This window comes from Tamandua tetradactyla, chromosome 2 (assembly GCF_023851605.1).
Source record: "Tamandua tetradactyla isolate mTamTet1 chromosome 2, mTamTet1.pri, whole genome shotgun sequence".
Lineage (NCBI taxonomy): Eukaryota > Metazoa > Chordata > Mammalia > Pilosa > Myrmecophagidae > Tamandua > Tamandua tetradactyla.
Window position 1 is genome coordinate 191,810,854 of NC_135328.1, and position 19,704 is coordinate 191,830,557.

Here is a 19,704-nt window from a genome sequence, read left to right on the forward strand (position 1 = left end):
CATTGCTGCCTTGGTGGTAAGAATATGCTTTTTCTTTTAGTCCAAGAGCTTCTGATTCAGTCCTAGGGACTTCGCATAAATATATATTCTCTTTGCTTTGCTCCTTGTGGGAAACACAAGGTCACAAAGCACAATAATGCCCCCCTTCTCCCCGAGGCTGCCCAATAAACAATGGGACTACTTGGACTCTCTTGATTGAAATCCAGAAGGTCACATCTCAATAGTGTCTTTGGGGCTTGCTTGTCCCATTTGTGAAAATTCTGGACTGTCCTGGGGGCCTAAGATGTCCTTCCAGTTCTAACCTTCCCTAGGTGTCTTTCAAACGTGGCACAGGGGAAGCCTGGCCATCAGACAGGTAAACGGATCAATGAGGGCTGTTCATTGAACTGTACTCCCAGGGCCTCTGTGTCTGCTGCCTTCAGCCCCTGCTGCAGCCGTCAGATCGATGTGGGGAGCAGATAGCTGTGATGTGTCAAAACAATGACTCCTTTACAGAGACTCAGCTCGGTCCTTCTCCTTCAAGCTGGGCAGGTCAGTGGCGGCTGTGCCCCCACACCTCGACAGCTCTGGGGAGACCCATGTTGGCTTCTGATGAAGGTCAGGAAGGGTCTCTGGAATGGACCGCATGCTGGTCTCCAACTAGCCCATTAGAGGGGAAGAGAGGTTGCTCCCGTCTCATGTCCGTGGTGCTCATGGGGTGCCAGCAGCGGAAGAGAAGCCATGTGGAGAGAAAGAAAAGCAGGAGTCCAGGTCATTTCCCATGTCTCACCTTCAGACATTGATGGTCCAGGGCTCATGGGATGGCTCCTGGCTTAGGAATCCAGATGATTTATTGGATGGATTCAGGGGACAGAAATGCTGGAGAACAACTTTCTCAGTCATTCTGTGACTATCTGCTTGTTAATCACACCACATGGTCCCTGACCATCACTCCAGCTCCTGAGTCTGCCTGCCTTCTAACTCTAGGGGTCTGTTATGGGTTGAATTGTGTCCCCCAAAAATGAAGGTTCAAGTTCTAACCCCTGGTTCCATAGATGTGATCCTATTTGGAAATGGGATCTTTGAAGATGGGATCTTCCTACTAACTAAGAAATGCCAAGGATATCTGACAAACCACAGAAGCTAGAAAGAGGCAAGGAAGGAGTCTCCCCTACAGGTTTCAGAGGGAGCATGGCCCTGCCAACACTTTGATTTCAGACTCGAAGCCTCCATAACTATGAGACAATAAGTTTCTATAGTTTTAAGCCACCAGTTTCTGGTACTTCCTTGTGGCAGCCCCAGGAAACATCTAAGACAGGATCCTACTGACTGACTCTGGGTTTCTGAATCTCTTAATTGTCAAGAGCGAGAATCTGATTGGCTCAGTTCATTAGTCAAACAGCCACTCCTTCTGCTGTCAGCCGAAGCTAGGAAGGGGCAAGCCGAATAGTACAAGCACAGCTGCAGGAGCCTGGCTCCAGGGGAAAGGAACAGGGCAGTCCCGAGAAGAGGGTGTGTCAGGGCAAGCACCCGAAGGCATTCCTCTACATTAGTTTACCTCTCTTCTGTTTGGTCTCCTTTAGTAGGTAATGGAGAAAACTACGCTTTTCATCTACTTCCTTGAGCTAAACAAAATAATACAGACCAAGGTCCCAGCATTCTGTGAAGAGAACTTGAAAGCAATTTCATTGTGTCCTTACCATGATCATGTTGTCTCTCTGGCTTTCACAGTTTGCAAAAGGGAGCTCTGTAAATTTCAGCAATTACAATGATTTTTATGAATCCTCTAAGCAGCTAAATTTCCCAAAATCTCACGGTTTTAATGCCTTGAGATTTAGAGATATAATTAAGAACAGATGCACCTCAAAAAGGTTGATGGTAGTGATCTTGGGTTGCATCAAAGAACAGAGAGATTTTGGCTGTGAGTTCTAGGCCTTCCTCTCCCTGCAGCAGGGACGGAACCAGGAGTTGAAAGGATCCATGGTGTGCAGGACCTTGTCTGCTTGAGTCATGGGCCCAGGACTCCTTTCCTCCCAGCCTCCCAGAACTAGTGACAAAACCCTTAAACCCACTCAACAGGTCAGGCACAGGCAGTGCTGAGTCAGTCTTGGACCGTGGCACCACAACTCCTCTGAACAGCTTTCCACTGCTGTGGGATCCAAAGAGACCCACTGTGCTTGGCCCATTGCCTCTTGGGCAACCATTTGCCTTCGGCCCACACTACAATATTGCCAAAAAAGGGCCTGAGCTGCAGTGTTGGGTCACTCTCCATTTCCCCACTTAGTTTTTGCTCATTTCCCAGTGTTTTCTTCTGGCTTCTGTACTTACTGAAAGGCAGGGAAGTACGGAGAAGGCAATACTATGCTTTATTTGATCTATTGACCAAGGCAAACTGAATCTACATTATCTGTCATGCCAAGAATGTTTGACCTTCTAAAAGGAAATGAGTGCTTCCCGGACCAGAGCCAAGCAAGCAGCTTAGACCCATCCACGAGAAAAGTCTAGGGCCTAGGGAACTGCAGGGCATTAAATCACTGTCAAGATATGACTACAGCCTTGAAGCTCATGATTTGGAGCATCAAAGGAAGAAGAAAAATGACCCAACAGCTACCGTGAGAGGCAGTATTGTGAGGGTGCTGGAACCGAATGCCTGAGCTTGAATCCACATTCTTCTATTTGATAGCTATGTGACCTCAGAAAAGTGGCTAACCTCTCTGTGCCTCCATGTTCTAACCTGCAAATCAGGAATTATAATAGAAGCTGCCTTGTGGGGTTGCTGTGAGCATTTGATGAACTGGTGCATGTGCCTAGTATGTAACAAATGCTCAAAGTGTTATCTGTTGTTCCAAGGTGTTACACAGGTACCTTATACAATAACTCGAGAAACAGATTTTGGTATTCCCATTATTCAGAAAAAGAAATCGATTCTCTGAGGTGAAGTACATTGCCCAGGACCATGATGAAATAAGTAGCAGGCTCAGATTTCTAAGGTAGATTTATCTGACTCCAAACCTTTGTTCTTTGTTTTCCCACCTGACCAGTCCTCCTCCTGGTCAGTCTAGGGTCCCATATTATTCACACCCACTCCCCCTGTCCACTCTGCTGAGTCTCTCGACTCCCATCCTACTTTTCAGATCCTTGGAATCACACTGCCACTTCCTAGCTGTGACAACATGGGCAAGCTGCTTCATCTCTATGGGAGTTGGTTTCCTAATCTGTAAAGCAGGTGCAATAACAGAGGCTACTGAGAAAGAGAAGAACAGCATCCAACTTCTGGAAACTTCCCTGGCCCCACATTAGGCCTTGGTGTGGCCAGCAGCTGGCCTGATACTTACACCTAGGCCGTGGTGTTCTCCTGTTGAGCATAACTACAGAACATCAACATTAGACAAAGCCACTCTGTGGACTAAGACAAACACAAGACTATTTCATCATCACACCTAAACTCAGACAACATGAACATTAAACAAAATACAAAAGTGACCAAACAGCCCCCTTTCTCTGCATCTTGGCTAATATGAGTGACTGCTGCTTCCTAACCAGTTACAACTTCTGTCTTGCTTCATTCTTCCCACCTTCTAGGTAAAATTAAATGCCCCATCATAGAATGACTTTGATTTCCTGATTGCATCCAATCCAGAGCAAAGCTCCATTTCCTTGACTCTTTCCCCAAACCACTAATACAAGCCCAAATCCTATAATAAATTCTTTCAAATACTCTCTTCCCAAGAAATACTCTTCTCCCCACACCTCCCTGTGGGGTTCATTCTCCTTGGTTGTCAGGAGTCAACAAAACCACCTTGCTTAACTACAGTTGGATCTCAGGTTGTCCTTGGCTGGGGTCATAGACCATGCCTTCTAGAATTAAATGTGACGATGTCTGGGAAGCACTTGGAAATAAGGCTTGCTACATTAGATACTAACATTTTATTTACTACATAAAATAATGTTCTTCCCCTTTGTGTAGAGCCTGTGAGTACCCACCAGCTCTCATGCATGTCCATGCAGATACCCTGTTATATTTGCCTGAGCCCAGCAGCATTCCCCTTTTGCACTTCATAGTCATTTAGTCATACCCCAGACCCAAGGCTAGGGAAATCCTTTGCACCCATGACATATGGGATTGTTGCCCTGTCCTGATTTTGGGGCCTTCCATGGGAGACATTCTGTCTGGGTGTTCGGGATCATTGTGGAATCACAGCAGCGTGGTGAGATGGGAGGGAGGTCAGGTCCACAGTAAAGCAAAGATTGGGCATCAGCGACCCCCATTCCACTTCCTGGCAGAGTACACACTCTGCAAATGGACGTTCCCTCACCATTTGCCTGGGCTGTGTGGCCAGAGGAGCCTGGCCAGAATCTTCAGCAAAAATGCACTCGCAGCTGTGTTGGCAAGGGGCAGCCGCAGGGACTACAGAGTTCTTCCATGCTCATTGCTGCTAATTGCAGATAATGCATTAAAAATACAGGGCCGCATCTGTTCGTTTCAACATTGGTATCGAAGAATTTACGTGGTTTGTAATGACAGGGTGCGAGGGAAGGAAAATGCTTATTCTGCCTGTGGGCCAGAGGCACAGCTGCAAGCTCATAGCTGGAGGTGTGGTTTCTGGTGCCCATCAAATTCTCTGGGTGCCAGCCAAGCCCTTCCTTGGAGACTCCTAGGGACAGATCCAGGTAATTATCTGGCAATACTAAAATGACTTAACCTGTCAAGCACAGAGAGTCCCAGGAGGCCTTCTGGCCCAACTCTGCCCATTTCAAAGACTTCCTGAGAGAAGGGGAGTCTCACTGCTGATGGGCTCCAGGGCAGGGGAAGGAATCTGCCTCTTGTATATTCAGTTGTTCATTTTTTCCAACAAACATGCATTGAGCACCCCACCTGGTGACTCAGTTCCTCATTTATAAAATGGGGGTATTAAAGGGGTCTCCCTCATTAGGTTTTTATGCTAACTAAACACAAATTACTTCAAACAGTACAGGCATGCAATAAGCATTCAGTAAAAACTTGCTATTATTTTACTCTGTCAAGCATTGTGTTAGGTTTTAGAGAAACCAGAATGAACACAGCAAGGTCCCTGCCCTTCTCCACCAGCTGGGGAGACAAACAATAGTCACAATGTCATATGCAATAAGATGGTAGTATGTATACTTACATAAGTTTCTGTGGGCACACAGAGGAGAGAAGGAGGGTCTAAGAGTGCTTCCTGGAGGAAAGGATACCTAACCTGAGCCCTCTAAGGGAGGTGGGAGTTTTCCAGACCTAAAAGGTAGGGAGGATGTTTCCAACCTGGAGTGTGGCATGTGCAAAGGCCCTGAGGAGAGGATGAGTGTATAATGCTTCTGGGCAAAATACCGTGAAGCAGGACCTCAGGATGGTATACTAGATATCTATTGCTGTGGAACAAATTACACCAAAATTTACTGACTTGAAGCAACATTTATCTCACAGGTTCTGTGTGCTACAAATCTGGGTGTGGTTTAGCTGGGTTTCCTGGCTTGGGGTTTCTAGCTAGGCTGCCATCAGGGAGCTCCCCCCCCCCGCCTCCGGGGCTGCAGTCATCTCAAAGCTCAACTGGGCTTTGAGGCAAGAAAGGGTTCATTTCAAGCTCATTCATGTGGTTCCTTGTAGAACTCGGTTCCTCTGTTCTATCGGCTGGAGACCACCCTCGGTTCCTTTCCACAGGGCAATTTTCATCTTGAGAGATAAGAGCCAGAGAGAGAGAATAAGAAGAGCCAGAAAATTTCAAACTGAAAGCCCATCAATCTCATGGCATTTTATTTGCTAGAAGCCAATCACTAAACCCAGCTCACACATGAGGGATGGGATTATACAAGGTCCTGAATACCAGGAGTCAAAGATCATGGAGGGCCCTTTTAGAAGCTGCCTACCACATTCTACCCTCTGGGCCCCAGTGATTCATGGTCCTCTCATATGAAAAATGCACTCACCCCCTCTCAAGGCCCAAGAGTCTCATCCTTTGGCAGTGTCAGCTCAAAGTTCAGAATCTCATCATCTAAATCAAGTCCAAGTATGGATGAGGCTCTTCAGTGAACTTGCATAAGCACAGGTTCTACAGTCCAGTTATTCTAGAGATGCAGATCTAGGAAACCAAAGAGACAGTTGTCTGCTCCCCCAACCCTCATCCAACACACACATACATGTACTTCCATCATACAATGGTGGACTGGGCATAGGATAATGGCTATAGACATCTCTACTCAAAAAGGGGGGAAATGTGAAGCATCAAAGAGTTATTGGTCCATTACAATTCTGAATTCCAGCCAGGAAGCTGTTAGACATTTCTTAATTAGCTTGCAAAGCCTGGGAGGAATGCTCTATGACTCTTGGCTCCACTTTTTTTACTTTTGATCCTCCCTCTGAATCATTCTTTTTTCATGAAAGGAGGAACATGTGTGCCACTGACTTTTCTCAGCTGAGAATTCAAGTTGTTCCATGGCTTTTTTATTTTGTACTAATGCTCTCTCCCTTTCAGTCAAAGTGGCAGTGTTTTTGCTTATAATAGTTTTCTCAAAAATTTTGTGGGTCTTCTGTGAATCTTAGATTTAATCTGTTTCACAAAAGCTACATCCAAAAGCTGTGCAACCTTGGGTTTCTCATAAAATGGCCAAAGAGACCCTACCCTAATGCTTCCTGAACCCCTGTTGTTCAATTTAGAGGATCTGTGAGGTACAACCTCACTCTCTTTAAAGGACCCATTGTGTGACTGAATTTAATACTATGATCCTTTCATCTTTCGAAGTCTTAATACTCACACCCTTGCTTTATCTCTAGGCTACCTTTTCTTGACATTGTAGGAAAGCTATTTCTTCATTTTAGAATCTTTTACTGTCTGAGAGTTTGAAAAACTATCAAGTCCTGTCTCTATGTTTTAACATTATTCCCTCAATTTATCTCTCTCTTCTCACATTTTACTGTAAGCTTCAAAAAGAAACCAGACAGTTCTTTCAATACTTTACCTGGCCATCTTCTTAGCAAGATCATCAAATTCATTAGGCACAGGTTCTGCTTTCCAAATAGGTGCAGATGACAGTGTCACTACCTAACGAGGACCCCCTTCAGTTTCCAATAGCATGTTTCTCACTTCCCTTTTAAAAGTCTCTTCAAAGCAATTTGTATTTTCTCTAACTAGACCTCCAGCCTAAGCCCAGTGCCCAGTCCCAAAGCCATCCCATATTTTTAGGTCTTTGTCATGGCACCTCTCTTGATACCAAAATCTGTATTTGTCATCTATTTCTGTTTGAAACACATCCCCCCAAAACTAAGTGGCATAAAACAAGTCTATCGTCTTATAGTTTCTGAGGGTCTGGAATTAGGTGCTGCTTAGCTGTGTCCTCTGGTTTAGGGTCTGTCCCAGGCTTGCCTTCAAAGGGTCCTTGGGTGCTGTGGTTACCTTGAGGCCTAACTGGGGAAGGATGCGCTTCTCAAGTGACACCCAGTCTTCCCCATTGTTGGCAGGAGTTGGTACCTCCAGGGCTGTTTGACTGAAGGCCTCAATTCCTGCCTGGGTGTTGGCCAGTTGCCACCCTCAACTCCTTGCCACATGGTCCTCTCCATAGGACAGCTTTCAACATGTCAAGTTGCTTCAAGCAAACCAGGAGAGAAGAAGGAAGGAGAAAGAGATGGAGATCACAGGTTTTTTATAGCCTAATTTCAGAAGAGACATCCGGCATTTTTGCCGTCTTCTATTTGTTAAAAGCACGTCACCAAGTCCAGCCCACACTCAGAGGGAGGAGGTTTATAAGGGTGCGAATGCCAGGAGGTGGGTGTATTTGTTTCTTAGGGCTGCATAACCAAGTCTCATAAACCAAATGCCTTAAAACAACAGAAATTTATTCTCTCATTCTTCTTGAGGCTTAGAAATCTGAAATCCAACTGTCAGCAGGGCCAGGGTTTCTCTGAAATCTCTAAGAGAGGCCCCTTCCATGCCTTCTCCTGGCTTCTGGTGGTCACCAGCAATCCTTGGCATTCCTTTTCTTGTGGCAACATGACTCCAGTCTCGGCCTCTGTCTTCCCATGGTTACCTCCCCTCTCTGTTCTGTACATCTCTTTCTCTTCTTCTTTTCTTAGGATGCCAGTCATATGGGATTAGAGCCCACCCCAATTCAGGACGATCTCATCTTAACTCGGTTACATCTGCAAAGACCCTATTTCCAAATAAGGCCACATTCACAGGTACCGGGGTTAGGACTTGAATATATCCTTTGGGGAACACACTTTAACAGCAGCGGGATGACTGGAGTCACTTGGGAAGCTGCCTAACACGGTGAGTGTGGGAGACAACGCAGCTGGTGGGGTGGGCTATAGCCCCTATGGGGGCTAGGTTGGCACTGAAACAATGCACTGTTGAAAGGGGGGAGTCTTAGAAACCTCAGACAGCAAAGGCAGAGAAAGGACTGGAAAGGGAGCAAGGAGTAGGGAAAGCAGATGCAAGGAATCATTAAGAGATGGTGAAAGCTCAGGGCCAGCCTGAGTGTCACACACCCCTTCAGGATTTTGGCCAAACCATTTCTCCTGCTTGAAACTGTCTTCTTGCACTTTGTTCTCTCCTCCTTTACACCATCCTTTAGAGAGCTTCTTGCACTCCACACTTAATTTGCTGTGATGTCTCAGGCATCTCCTTCATTCTTCAGCACACCTGCAGGTAGGTATTGTTTGTGGGAGTGTGCCAGCATGTGACAAGACACACAGGTGCCAGTGCCTTTGTGACCTCACCCTAATGCCCTCACCCTGTTCTAAGACTTGCCCCCAGTTTTAAAGGCCCAGAAACTGGACCTTTTTACCCAAAAAACAATTGATGCTTTTTAGTAGAGGCTGAAACCAATTAGAAGGTCCCCAAGTCTGTGCAGCCGTAATGCTAATCGATTGTTTTGCAATTGGGATCAACTTCTCTGTTGGGATTTGAGGGGAACCCATTTAATAAATATACTTAGTTCAGAATCAACTGGCAGATGCAGGAGAAAGGCAGATGAGGGTCAGCCTGTCACTGTTATTACTGATGAGCTGATTGGGGAGCAGACCTGAATACACTCTTCTAAGAGAGGAGAGGGGGCTTGACTGAGCATGGGTAGCGCCTCCCAAATTTACCTATTGGGTAAGTCTCTCCTTTTCCATAGAATGAATGAAGGGCTGAAAGAGGAAGAAGAATGCCTCTGCGGTCCTCAGACAAGCAGCAATGGTCTCACCTGGGAACCTATTAAAAGTGCGGAGTCCAGGGCCCACACACAGGAACACTGAATCAGAAACCCTGAGGCGGGACCCAGAAATCTGTTTTAATAAGCCCTGACTCCACTACACATTAGAATCTGAGAATCATGGGTCTAGTAGAAGTTGCTCCACATGGGATACGTCGACCTAGGGGGAAGCATTTCCTTAGAACATGCCGCCATCAAGTCATACCCCTCCATTTCTGGTCTTCTAGCTGAATCACAGGGAGAAGTTCCATAATTTCTGCCTTTGTTTTATATCTTACAGCTACTCCAAGGAAGACCGAGAGGAGGGTCTTGTATATCTCCCCTCCAAAGGGGAAAAATGCCATGAGTTTGTGTTTAGGTTCTTTCTCTTACAGACCTTGGAGGAGGTGGCACCTCCTTTTTCACACTTGATAGTCTCTGAAGGCTCTAGTGATAGTGACTCAAGGTCAAGGACAGAAGTAGATGACTCTCCCCTGCTGCAAACACTTCATGGCTCCCCATTGCACTTAGGTTTCAAAATAAACTTACCAAGGCCTCCAAGCCCCTTGACTTGCCCTTGCCCATAGCTTTTGTTGGCATTTCACCCTCTGCGCTCCCCCCACAGCTCATACACCTTTAGTTACTCTGGCTTTCCTTCTGTCCATCTAAGATACCTACCTCAGGGCCTTTAATTTGTTGACCTGCTGTATGACAAACTCTTACTTCAGTCCATGACTGACCTGTCTCCTTTTTGTCCTTTACGTCTAAACCCAAATGTACATTGCTGTACCCTTAACACCAGAACAGTTTCTGGTACATTGTAGGAGTAATATTTGCATGGATATTTGTGAGTGAATGAAGAAATAAACTTAATGACTGAACACCAGAAAAGGCCTTAGGAGAGAAGGAGTCAGAAGAAAAGCTTTGGTCATCAACAAGACGGTGATGGTTCCAAAGATTTCAGCCTCTTCTCCAGGGCAGGGACACCTGAGCCAGGCTGAGTGGGCCTGGAATGCTGGCTGCGTGCCCAACATCCTGCCCACTTTCCTCTCCACCATTGTTTCAGGCTTGGTTCCAGACTTCCCCCTCCACACTTTTCCTCCTCTTCCCTCCCTCCCCTTCATTGTCATTACATTATAATCATTAGAAGCCAGCAGATTCACATCCTCCTGTTGTCTTTTTCATAAAGGCATGTTAGTGATGTTAGTCTTCAGTAGGGATGGCGGCAAACTGTTGTCAAAGCTAAGATTTGGCCACCCACATTCGTGTAATTAATCACACAGGAAACCAGAAAGTGGTAGCATAAGGCCTGGGGACCCAGCTGTGTGGGGGCCCCTTTCCAGGAGAGAAGTGTGATACAACACAGCCACTGCCCACAAAGAACCCACGGTGCAGGCTGGAAGGAAGACAACCCAACTGGAGCCACAGCAGAATAGGCAGTGCACGTCAGGACCTAATTAGCCGGGGATCCTCCTCTACCTTCAAGAGGCTGATAGAAATGGAAAGGAAATCAAACAAGTAAGATAGAGGCTGGAGGAAGAAACAAGCTTAAAACAGTCTCTTCCAGAATTGCAAGGAAACTGCTGTGTACTGAGGGCAATATTCGTTATCTATTGCTGTGCAATAAATTACCACAAATTTATTGGCTTCAAAGAACACACATTTATCATCTCAGTTTCTGTTGGCCAGGAGTCTGGGCCTGGGTTAGCTGAGCCACTGCTGAGGGTCTCACAGGGCTGCAAGATAGGTGTCAGCCAAGGCAGTCCTTGCGGGTGTGGGATTGAGAGCTTCAGTTTTTTGGTGGCTTTTGCTTGGAGGCTGCCCTCAGCTCCTGGAGGCTGCCTGATTTTCCTTGCCACGAGAATGTCTCCAGCATGGCCAATTACTTCCTCAAGCCAGCAAAGAGAATCTCTAGAGTGAATCTACTAGCAAGATGGAGTTCTATATTTCGTGACATGATCAGAGAAATGACATCTTATCTTCTTTGCCATATTCCACACCGGTTTTAAGCAAGTCACAGGCCCTGTCCACATTTAATGGTTGGGATTATACAAGGCTGTGAACAACTAGAGGCAGAGGTCATGAGGGTCCACCCTAGGTCTCTCCACTACAAATACCTGTTGTGTGTCAAGGACTGTGCCAAGTACTTTTGCATGTGTTTGATCACTAGAACAAGACTGTGAGGTACATATCATACCCATTGTACAGATGAGAAGCCTGGCGTACAGAGGAGTGAGAAACCTGCCCAACGTCCTGCTGATGTTAAGGCTGGCAAGTTAACTTGTACAAACTTAAAGGCTGAAGAGTCAGCATCCTAAAAGGAGGGAGCCAGTTCTGAGTGAGGCAGTAGAAGAAGGTGAAAAGACAAGGACAAGGGATAACAGAAGGATGGTAGATCTCCCCATGAGACACAATGCTAAGAGGAAAGCATGGGTGTGAATTACATTTTGAAAAAGAAGAAAATTGAGAGTACTTATATATGATGATTTCTAGTTTCTCAATGAAGCAGAAAATGAGGGCATCTTCTGGAGCATGGGGGTTGGGCTGAAGGAAGCAGAGTCAAGTTGGAACAGCAACTGTGGGGAATGGGAAATGGGAATTTTGCCAGCAAAAGTATAAGATTGCCAAGTAGGGTAAGGCTGCTTTCTCCACGAAGGCTTCAGCAATCAGCTTCATGGGCGATACCCACTCCCTCCCCTAGCACCTTATATGTTCTCCAATTTCATCATAATGCCTTGTAGTGCTGTGATTTATGCCCCGCTCTGTCTCTTTCAGCAGAAGGAAAGTTCTTGCAGGGCAGGAACCTAATGGTAGCCCGTGTTGTGCCTCACTCTACACAGCACAGGGCCTGGCTGGCACTTGGGAACCCTCTGTAGAGGGTTGGTGAATCATATATGGCTTAGGCAAGAGGGGAGGTGCTGAGGAGAGTGAGGCTGGCAGGAGTACTGAAGACTTGAGACTTAAGAAGTAGTGTGGTCAAGAGGTCAAGGTTATAGACAAACAGGCACGGGGGTCTTCCATCTCCCAATCGTATGCTCCATAATAGTGTCTGGATCCCTGAAAGAGCCACCATGGTTCTTCTGTTTCAGATTTTCTCTCTTGCTGCTACTGAGGGTATGCAGACATGGAAAAGTACCCAGCCTCCAAAGGACAGCTTAAGAATCCAGGCCGTCTACAGGGAGGAGAAATGACCTCTAAATAATCATTCTAGGAGAATGGTTATTTCTTACTTTGATTTTTTTATACCAGTAAGGGTTTGAAAACCAAGAGACTTCCAACTCTTCTTTTTTTATATACAAAAAATGTTTCCTTTTCTTACTTTTTTTTGCTTGTTTATTTCAAACCCTTGTGTCGGGGGCTGACTTTCAATAGATCACAACCAGAGAGTTGCTCCCCTACCCACGAAACCCTGACCCAAAAGCAGGTTGTCTACAAATGGTTTAACACTAGGTTCTGCACAAACTATACTTACAACTCTTAGCACATTTGTAAGTGTTAAGCAGAATGGATATCCTCAGTAGGGTCCTAAGTCTCACTCTAAAATTGGATAGAACCCAGATGAACTGAGGTCAAAGGTAAGATGAGAGTTAGGCATCCTCTGGTTTATTCACGACCTGGAATCAAATGTCTGCCAAACTTGGTCATCTCAGCGGGATCACTGGTCATTCTATGAAAAATGTCTGAGGCTATACTAAAAGCTCCCTAGTGTCCTGGTGTGCATCTCAAAGGGTCTAACTTCTTTGGAAATTTTCCACTTGAAAATCTATTGTATAGAACTTTCTGTTTGTTAGCCAATTTGATTTATTAGCCATGGTAGGGCATCAGGGAGGAAAGATGATATTGGGGCTGCAATATGATCCCTTAGTGTCAGCTCCAAACTGTATAGGAAATCTTTAATGACATTTCTAACAGTTCTTAAGTGATATTACATACATTATAGTTAGTAGTATAAAACTCCTTTATGATAATTATTAGGGAACCAGATCGCTACAATAAAAAGAGGTAATATTTAATGGATTCTTATTTCTTAATATTTATTTACACTCTGAGCTAAAGTGATTTATATATTCCCACAATAACCTGAGAAGTGAATATGACCCCATCTTACTGATAAAGAGGTTAAGCTCAAGGTCACTTGATTTTTAAGTGGCAAAATTAGAATTCAAACCAAAAGCTGTTTGATTCCAGACCACGGATTTCTAAATCGCTCTACTATCTTATTCCCTAAAATGTTCATCCAGTTCTGAAAAAAAATCTTTTCAAAAATACACATTTTTACTTTTAAGATAAAAACTTCAAAACAGTGCAGTAGAGTATAAGCCCTTCATGATAAATTAAAGGTTAGAGGTGTAATTGCATTGCATGCATAACCTGATGCCAAAAACAAAAAGCAATTTTGCAATTTAACCCAGGCTTTTTGATGTGAAGATGTCAAAAGATGTTCCATTTCAGTTTCTATTGATTGGTATGAGACATTGTCCACTGTACATCATTGCCTGGAAAGATCCCGTTACAGTACAGATACTTACAGCAAATCCTGTTTGTGAAGTGGCAAGAAACCTAAACCAAACCATTCTAGGCAGAAGTGGATATGTGTTGGCCCATCTTCCACGAAAGTCCAGGAGAATTCTGATGTAAATGGGAAAACATCATGGTGCCATTCTCAGGCTTTATGTGATGGCAAAATGGCTGCCAAGTCCCCTGTTGGACCTACTTGGGCCATAAGCCCATCACCAGAGCAATCACTGTGGCTGAGGGGCTCTGTCCTCTGACTGACCTGGCTTTGATTGTGAAAGGGGATCCGTGTTCTGTGACCAAAGGAAGAACAATACATGCCAGGTGGTTGTGAAGGCAATAACTATCCACCCAATTATGTGCACTATATTTTTATCAGTAGAAATATGTTCACAGGGTTCCCCTCAGGTTATGGGACCCAGGATGATTCTTACTCAGGTTTCAAGCCTTTGCCAGCCAGTCACAGAAGCCTGAAGTTTCATCCTGAAAAAGGTAGAGAACATCCTGGAGCCCCATCTCAACCTGCTAATGGTTTCTGTGTCTTGCTGGAAGCCTGGAATTACTGGACAAATCTCAAGACCGCTCAGAGCCACCTAAACTCTACCTTCCCAACCTCTACTGTCTTGGTCCCACCCATGAGACTGAGTTTCTGCCTGAGTTAGTTGTGATCTTTCTCCACAGGGGCCTGAACTGGGGGGCTGACCAGAGTACCAGGCAGTCTGGCCCTCATTCTGCCCAGTCTCTGCTACCCGTCTTCTCAAACTGGAGCTGGACCCTGACTTGCCCTAACCGAGTCCTGTGGTCACCTGATCATGCATTCCTCTGAACACTGCTGCCACCTCCCTCAAAGATAACCCTTCCCCAGGATCAATTTCCCAGCTCCAAATCTCATCTCACATCCCAAAAGCAGCAGCAAGGGCTGCTTAAAGCCACACAGGAGACCAGAGATACAGGCAACACAGTCGAATGGCATTTTATTTTTTCAAATTGGATCCATCAGCTTTGCCCGACTCAGTTTTCCCTCTGCGCTGGTTCCTAGCCGACACTTGGAATTTCTTCCTGGCGTTACGTTGTTTATGGTAGGTTTCGAGTTCCTCTTGGTACTTGGCCCTCAGGACAGCCGCCTTTTGTTCATAGGGCTGCTTTTCGACCTCTGTCTTGGCAGACCACATCTTACCCGAGGCCTTTGCCACCTGCACCACTGACCAGTTTGGGTTGTCCTTCTTCAGCTGAGCATAGTGGTCATGGCAGAAGAGTATGAAAGACGATGGAGGCCTTCTAGGTGCTTGGGGGTCCCGTTTACTTCTTTTCTTCCTCTTTCCAACGTAATTCATCATCTCTTCCTGGTATCTGGCTTTGTCGAGCTTGGCCAAGGCTTCATATTTGGCCTTTTCGTGCTTTGAGATGGACTTCCATTTTTCCGAACACTTTCTAGAGAACTCTTTAAAACCAAGATAGGTATTTGGTTGCTGCTCCTTGAACTTACTTCTGTAATTCAGCAAAAAGTGGATGTACGAAGAGACATTTACCTTGGGCTTTAGTTGGATTTCTTTGACCATGTTCATAAGATCATTTTTTCCCTTGTATTCAGTAACTTGGACAGCAGAGACTTTTGTCCCTACACTCCAGGAGCAACCTAGAAGGTGCTCTGCTTGTGATGAATTTTTCTGTCTGCAGGAGCCACAGTAGGGAGCAGCCTTTTCAATGGTAGTGGCATTGTTGGGTCAGAGGGTAGGATTGTGACATCATCTTACTAGCTGGGCAATCCTGGCCAATGCCTATTGGGATTTGCATACCTGTATTCTTATATTTGAAGATCAATTTTTGCCTCTCATGAAAGATGGTTCATTCAGAGAAGACTACGAAGCAATTGTTTCTCCTGGAAATATTTCTTTTTGACTTCCTGGAGGCACTGGGCTTTGCTTGGCTTTGGGGGAGTGGGGGGTGGGGAGTTAAATCCCTCAGGTGTAATAGCGAGCCATGTGGGTCTACTTTCCTCACAATATGCTTTTCAAGATGCCACATCATCCCTTCCAGAGACAGGCTGAAAATAATGAACACGAAGAGGTGGATGGCACCAGAGCTGTCGTGATAAAATGTGAAGTCTCTCTGTTTGCCTTGAATGGTGGCAGCTCATAAAGTACAAAGGGTTTAGTAGTAACACTAAAAATAATCAAGTATGGCAGCTGTGACTTGGTTCCTGTCAGGACAAAGTTGTCTAATTTAAAACCCAAGCACTTGGGCTGTGAGTCTGAACTCTTTATTTCTATGAAGAAATTTGGGGGGAACCTTGAAATTTTACTAATTACATTAGAGTCCCTGAAAATGATAAAGTTCTTGGCCCGCCTCACTCTCATCTCAGGGGTCTCTGTGTTTCATGGGGTTAGAGCTATATAACAGCTACACTCAAACTAGTAAGACATTTAGTTGGCATCTGGCTTTTTGTTTTGAAAGCAATTGGAGTCTTCCAATTGGAGGGAACAGATAAGTGTTGTTTATTGGCCTTGAGTCACCATATTAAGCACTTACATATCATTGGATTTAATACAACCAGTGGCTGATGATAGTCCCAATTTACAGGGCAAGAATACTGAGTCTCATTAATATGAAAAGCCACTTGTTTAATGGCAAGCAGCCACTAACAGGTGGGAGGTTGGATTTTGACCCCTGACTGCCTGACTCAAGCCTGTTAATCCTCCCTGCTCAGAACTGTCTTTGGGAGCTAAAAGTCCAAACGCATGGCCTCAGCAGCTGAGCCTGCCAAGGAGTCCTGCCTGAGACTATACTACATTTTGAATTTTTGCCAAGTCCATCCCCAGGTCCTTAAGATTGACTTCAACTTCTACTTTTTGTAAAAGAAATAGGGAAATTGATTAGCATCCTCAATCTTGAAAACCTTCCCCAGCTCTCCTGCAAGGTGGGTAAGCTACCTTGGCCAATTCCCTTCCTACCTGTGAGCCTGTGATTTCTCATCTATAAAATGAGCATTTGGACTGGCCAGAGAAGGCTGAGATGCCCTCAGGGTAACATGTCATAGTTTTGTGGCTGGATTCAGGGGCTTGTAAGATATCAGATGCTAGCAAAGAAGTCTGAGCAAATGGACATGGGGAAAGGGTGCCTCTGGTCAGTGGGCTCTTGTTTACTCTGGGGACATTTCTCAACCTAGGCAGCTTTTTATTCTTCTGGTTCTTACTCCCAAGGAGCCAGGCATTGGGCCACCTGTTCCTTGGACTTGAGCTCGGGTGCAGAGATGACTGGGGTACAGCTCCTTCCTGAAAAAAAGAAAAAAGGATGGGATGTGAGGAAGAATTTGTATAAAGTCCATAGATGTTAATCAGACTCTGCTCAGGCTCACACACACAAAAACAAACCTAGCAGTTTATTTATTTCTTTGTTCCTAACCTCCCACCTCTCCCACAATGATAGATCTAGGAAGATCAACTCCATTAACAATCTGGAGCCTAGCAGACTTAGGCAGAGGAAGGAAGAAAAGGTTAAATCAATGGCAATTTTGGTGTTCAGGCCAAACTCCCAACTTAGAGGAAATAAGCAAGGAAATTCCTTATCTAGCACAGCGGAAGGAGGGTAAATAAACCTGGCTTTCTAAACCAGTACTGTGCACCCTGGACGTCTAAAGTCCCCCAACCCAGATCCCTTTGCCAACCTCCTCCACCCTACTTTCTGCCTCCATCCTGCTGTCCACCAAGCCGACCCATATAGACCACATCAACATTCCCTGTACCTTCTGGATTGCATTTCAGTTTGGCCAGTGGGAACCCCCAACCGAAGAGCAGGGAAGGAGGAGGTGAGGTTGGGGTATTTATTTTTTGGGTTCCCTTCCTGCAGGGTCCCCTGGAGCTGGCTCCCTGCCCCTTGACTAGAAGTCTCTGCTCCTCTTAAGGCAACCTTTCTAAATGACTCGCCCTCCATCGCATTCAGTAATTGCTCCTTCCCCTTGTCCTCTCCTGCCTTGGGTGGCACCAGTTTTGACCAGCCTCAAGTACTCTGCTCCCCCTGTGGCTCACCTGCTACCACCTTTGTCAACAGTCCCTTTATGAAACACTCTTTGAGTTCCTCTAATTTCAGTGGGTCGTCTATTTCCTGATGGGAACCCAGATGAGTGCTCCCTGTCTCTATTCTTCCACCACTGTAGAACCATAGAGGTGGGTCAATAAAGCAAGTGTGAGCATCAGCCCAGGGTAGAAGAACACTGAGCTTCTGAAGACCCAAGTTCCTGGTGTTCCAGCAGCCTAGTGTGGTCTGCTCAGGCAAGCGGGCCTGCAAGGGCTTTGGCAAGACAAGGTTCACAAGACCTAGAAAGAGGCTCTCTACTCTCTAGACATGACCATTAGATGGGGGCATCGGACAAGAGGGCCAGATAATAAATATTTCAGGTTCTGTGGGCTACACGGTCTCTGTTGCAAGAACTCAACTCTAACATGGAGCTCACAAGTAGCCACAGACAATCTGTACATGAACGAGCACGACTGTGTTCCAATAGAACTCTATTTTCAAAAGCAGATGGTAGGCTGGATTTGGCCTGAGGTCTGTAAATCTTCTAACCCTTGTCTAGAGATGTCAGATCAGTATTTTCAAACTTTTTAAATTACCATCTACAGTAAGAAATGCATTTGATATCATGACTCATTACCCACATACAGACTTGATATTCATATAGTGTTTAATATATGCCAGCCTCTGTTCTAAGTATTTTAATATGTTATTTCATTTATTCCTCATAACGACCCTCTGAGGGGGGATGTTGTTTTTTATCCCCATTGTAAAGATATAGGTAACTAAGAACACTCTTACTACGTGTGTGACATGCTCTTTTATTTTCTATTCTATTCTGTTATACTCTCTTCTACACTACTTTGTTATTTAGAAGTGCAAACCACAAACTGATCTCATGACCCACTAATGGGTTGCAATCCATGGACTTATTTGAAAAACGCTCTCCAGGCAAGCTGGTAGGTAACTTCTGCCTCTGAGGTCGCGTGAGCTCCTTTAACCTGAAGTGGAAAGAAGAGGTGTTAAGAGCAGGCAGAAATGAGTTCAGATTCTAGCTTTGCCACTTCCTAGCGGGATAACTTAGGGCAAGTTTGGCTTGTTTTGAAAAGTAGAATAATAAAGCTGTGAGGATTAACTGTGAAATGATGCAAACGCATCTTGGTTAGTTCTAGGAGACAATCCTTTACCTTGCATTTCCCAGCTTCCCATACTCTCTTGTTACTGAGACAGTATATGTATGACTGTGGCACATAGTGAGCCCTCAGTAATACTTATTGAGAACCTGTCATGTGCCAGGCACTGTGCTAAAGAGCTTGCGTATGCATCATCTCATTTAAACCTCCTGACCACTCCATGGAATGGATGCTATTGTTATCCCTATTAAATAAATGGAGAAACTGAGACCCAAAGCCAGTCCAAAGTGATACAGCAAGTAGTTTTGAACCCAGGCAGTCTCTTTCCAGGGCCCGTGTACTTAATCTCTATTCCAAATTGCTTTACTCAATAAATCTTAGTATTCTTTTGCCCACGATTCTCCCTTGCTACATGGAAATATGACATGACCAAAAATTGTAGCTCCTGTTTCTTTAGGCTGCACCGTGGATTTTATGAACATCACTGCATCACATTTAATCCTCACTTCTGCACTAGAAGATACACACCATGGGGAGGCTCAGAGAGATGACGCCACCCCTCCGAGGTCACAAAACCGGTAGTTGATGGAGGTAGGACCAGAATCCTTGCTGCTTTGACCTTAGTGTCCCTGTGATGTGCGGCCCAGCTCTTCTCCAGCAGCCCAGGAGACTCACTCTCTCACTCGGAGCTTCATTGCTCCTGAACTCTCAGGCAAAGCTGGCTGCCTGCCTCCTGGGGAATGTTGCAGGGAGGGCCGATGCTGCTCACACTCAGAATGGCAGTCACGTGGCAGGCAAACACTGGCATGGGTGGCACCTCCGTAAACCATCTGCAAACATTTCCTCCCAATGAGAAGTATTTTCCAAATGTAATTCC

At 45.4% G+C, this 19,704-nt stretch overlaps 2 protein-coding genes and 1 long non-coding RNA gene across 3 annotated transcripts in view; 1 reads left to right on the top strand and 2 right to left on the bottom strand.

The window, feature by feature from the left end:
• Positions 1-19,704, top strand: part of CSMD2 (CUB and Sushi multiple domains 2) — a 609,437-nt gene that overhangs the window by 235,859 nt on the left and 353,874 nt on the right. The window lies entirely within an intron of this gene.
• Positions 5,006-8,920, bottom strand: LOC143663889 (uncharacterized). Its single transcript, XR_013166219.1, has 3 exons — positions 8,480-8,920; positions 5,926-6,077; positions 5,006-5,671 (listed from the first exon to the last, which is right to left on the bottom strand). It is a non-coding gene; the product is annotated as an uncharacterized LOC143663889 (long non-coding RNA).
• HMGB4 (high mobility group box 4) lies at positions 14,641-15,379 on the bottom strand. Its single transcript, XM_077150389.1, has one exon. The coding sequence runs from the start codon at positions 15,246-15,248 to the stop codon at positions 14,658-14,660; it is 591 nt and encodes a 196-aa protein (XP_077006504.1). The 5' UTR covers positions 15,249-15,379; the 3' UTR covers positions 14,641-14,657.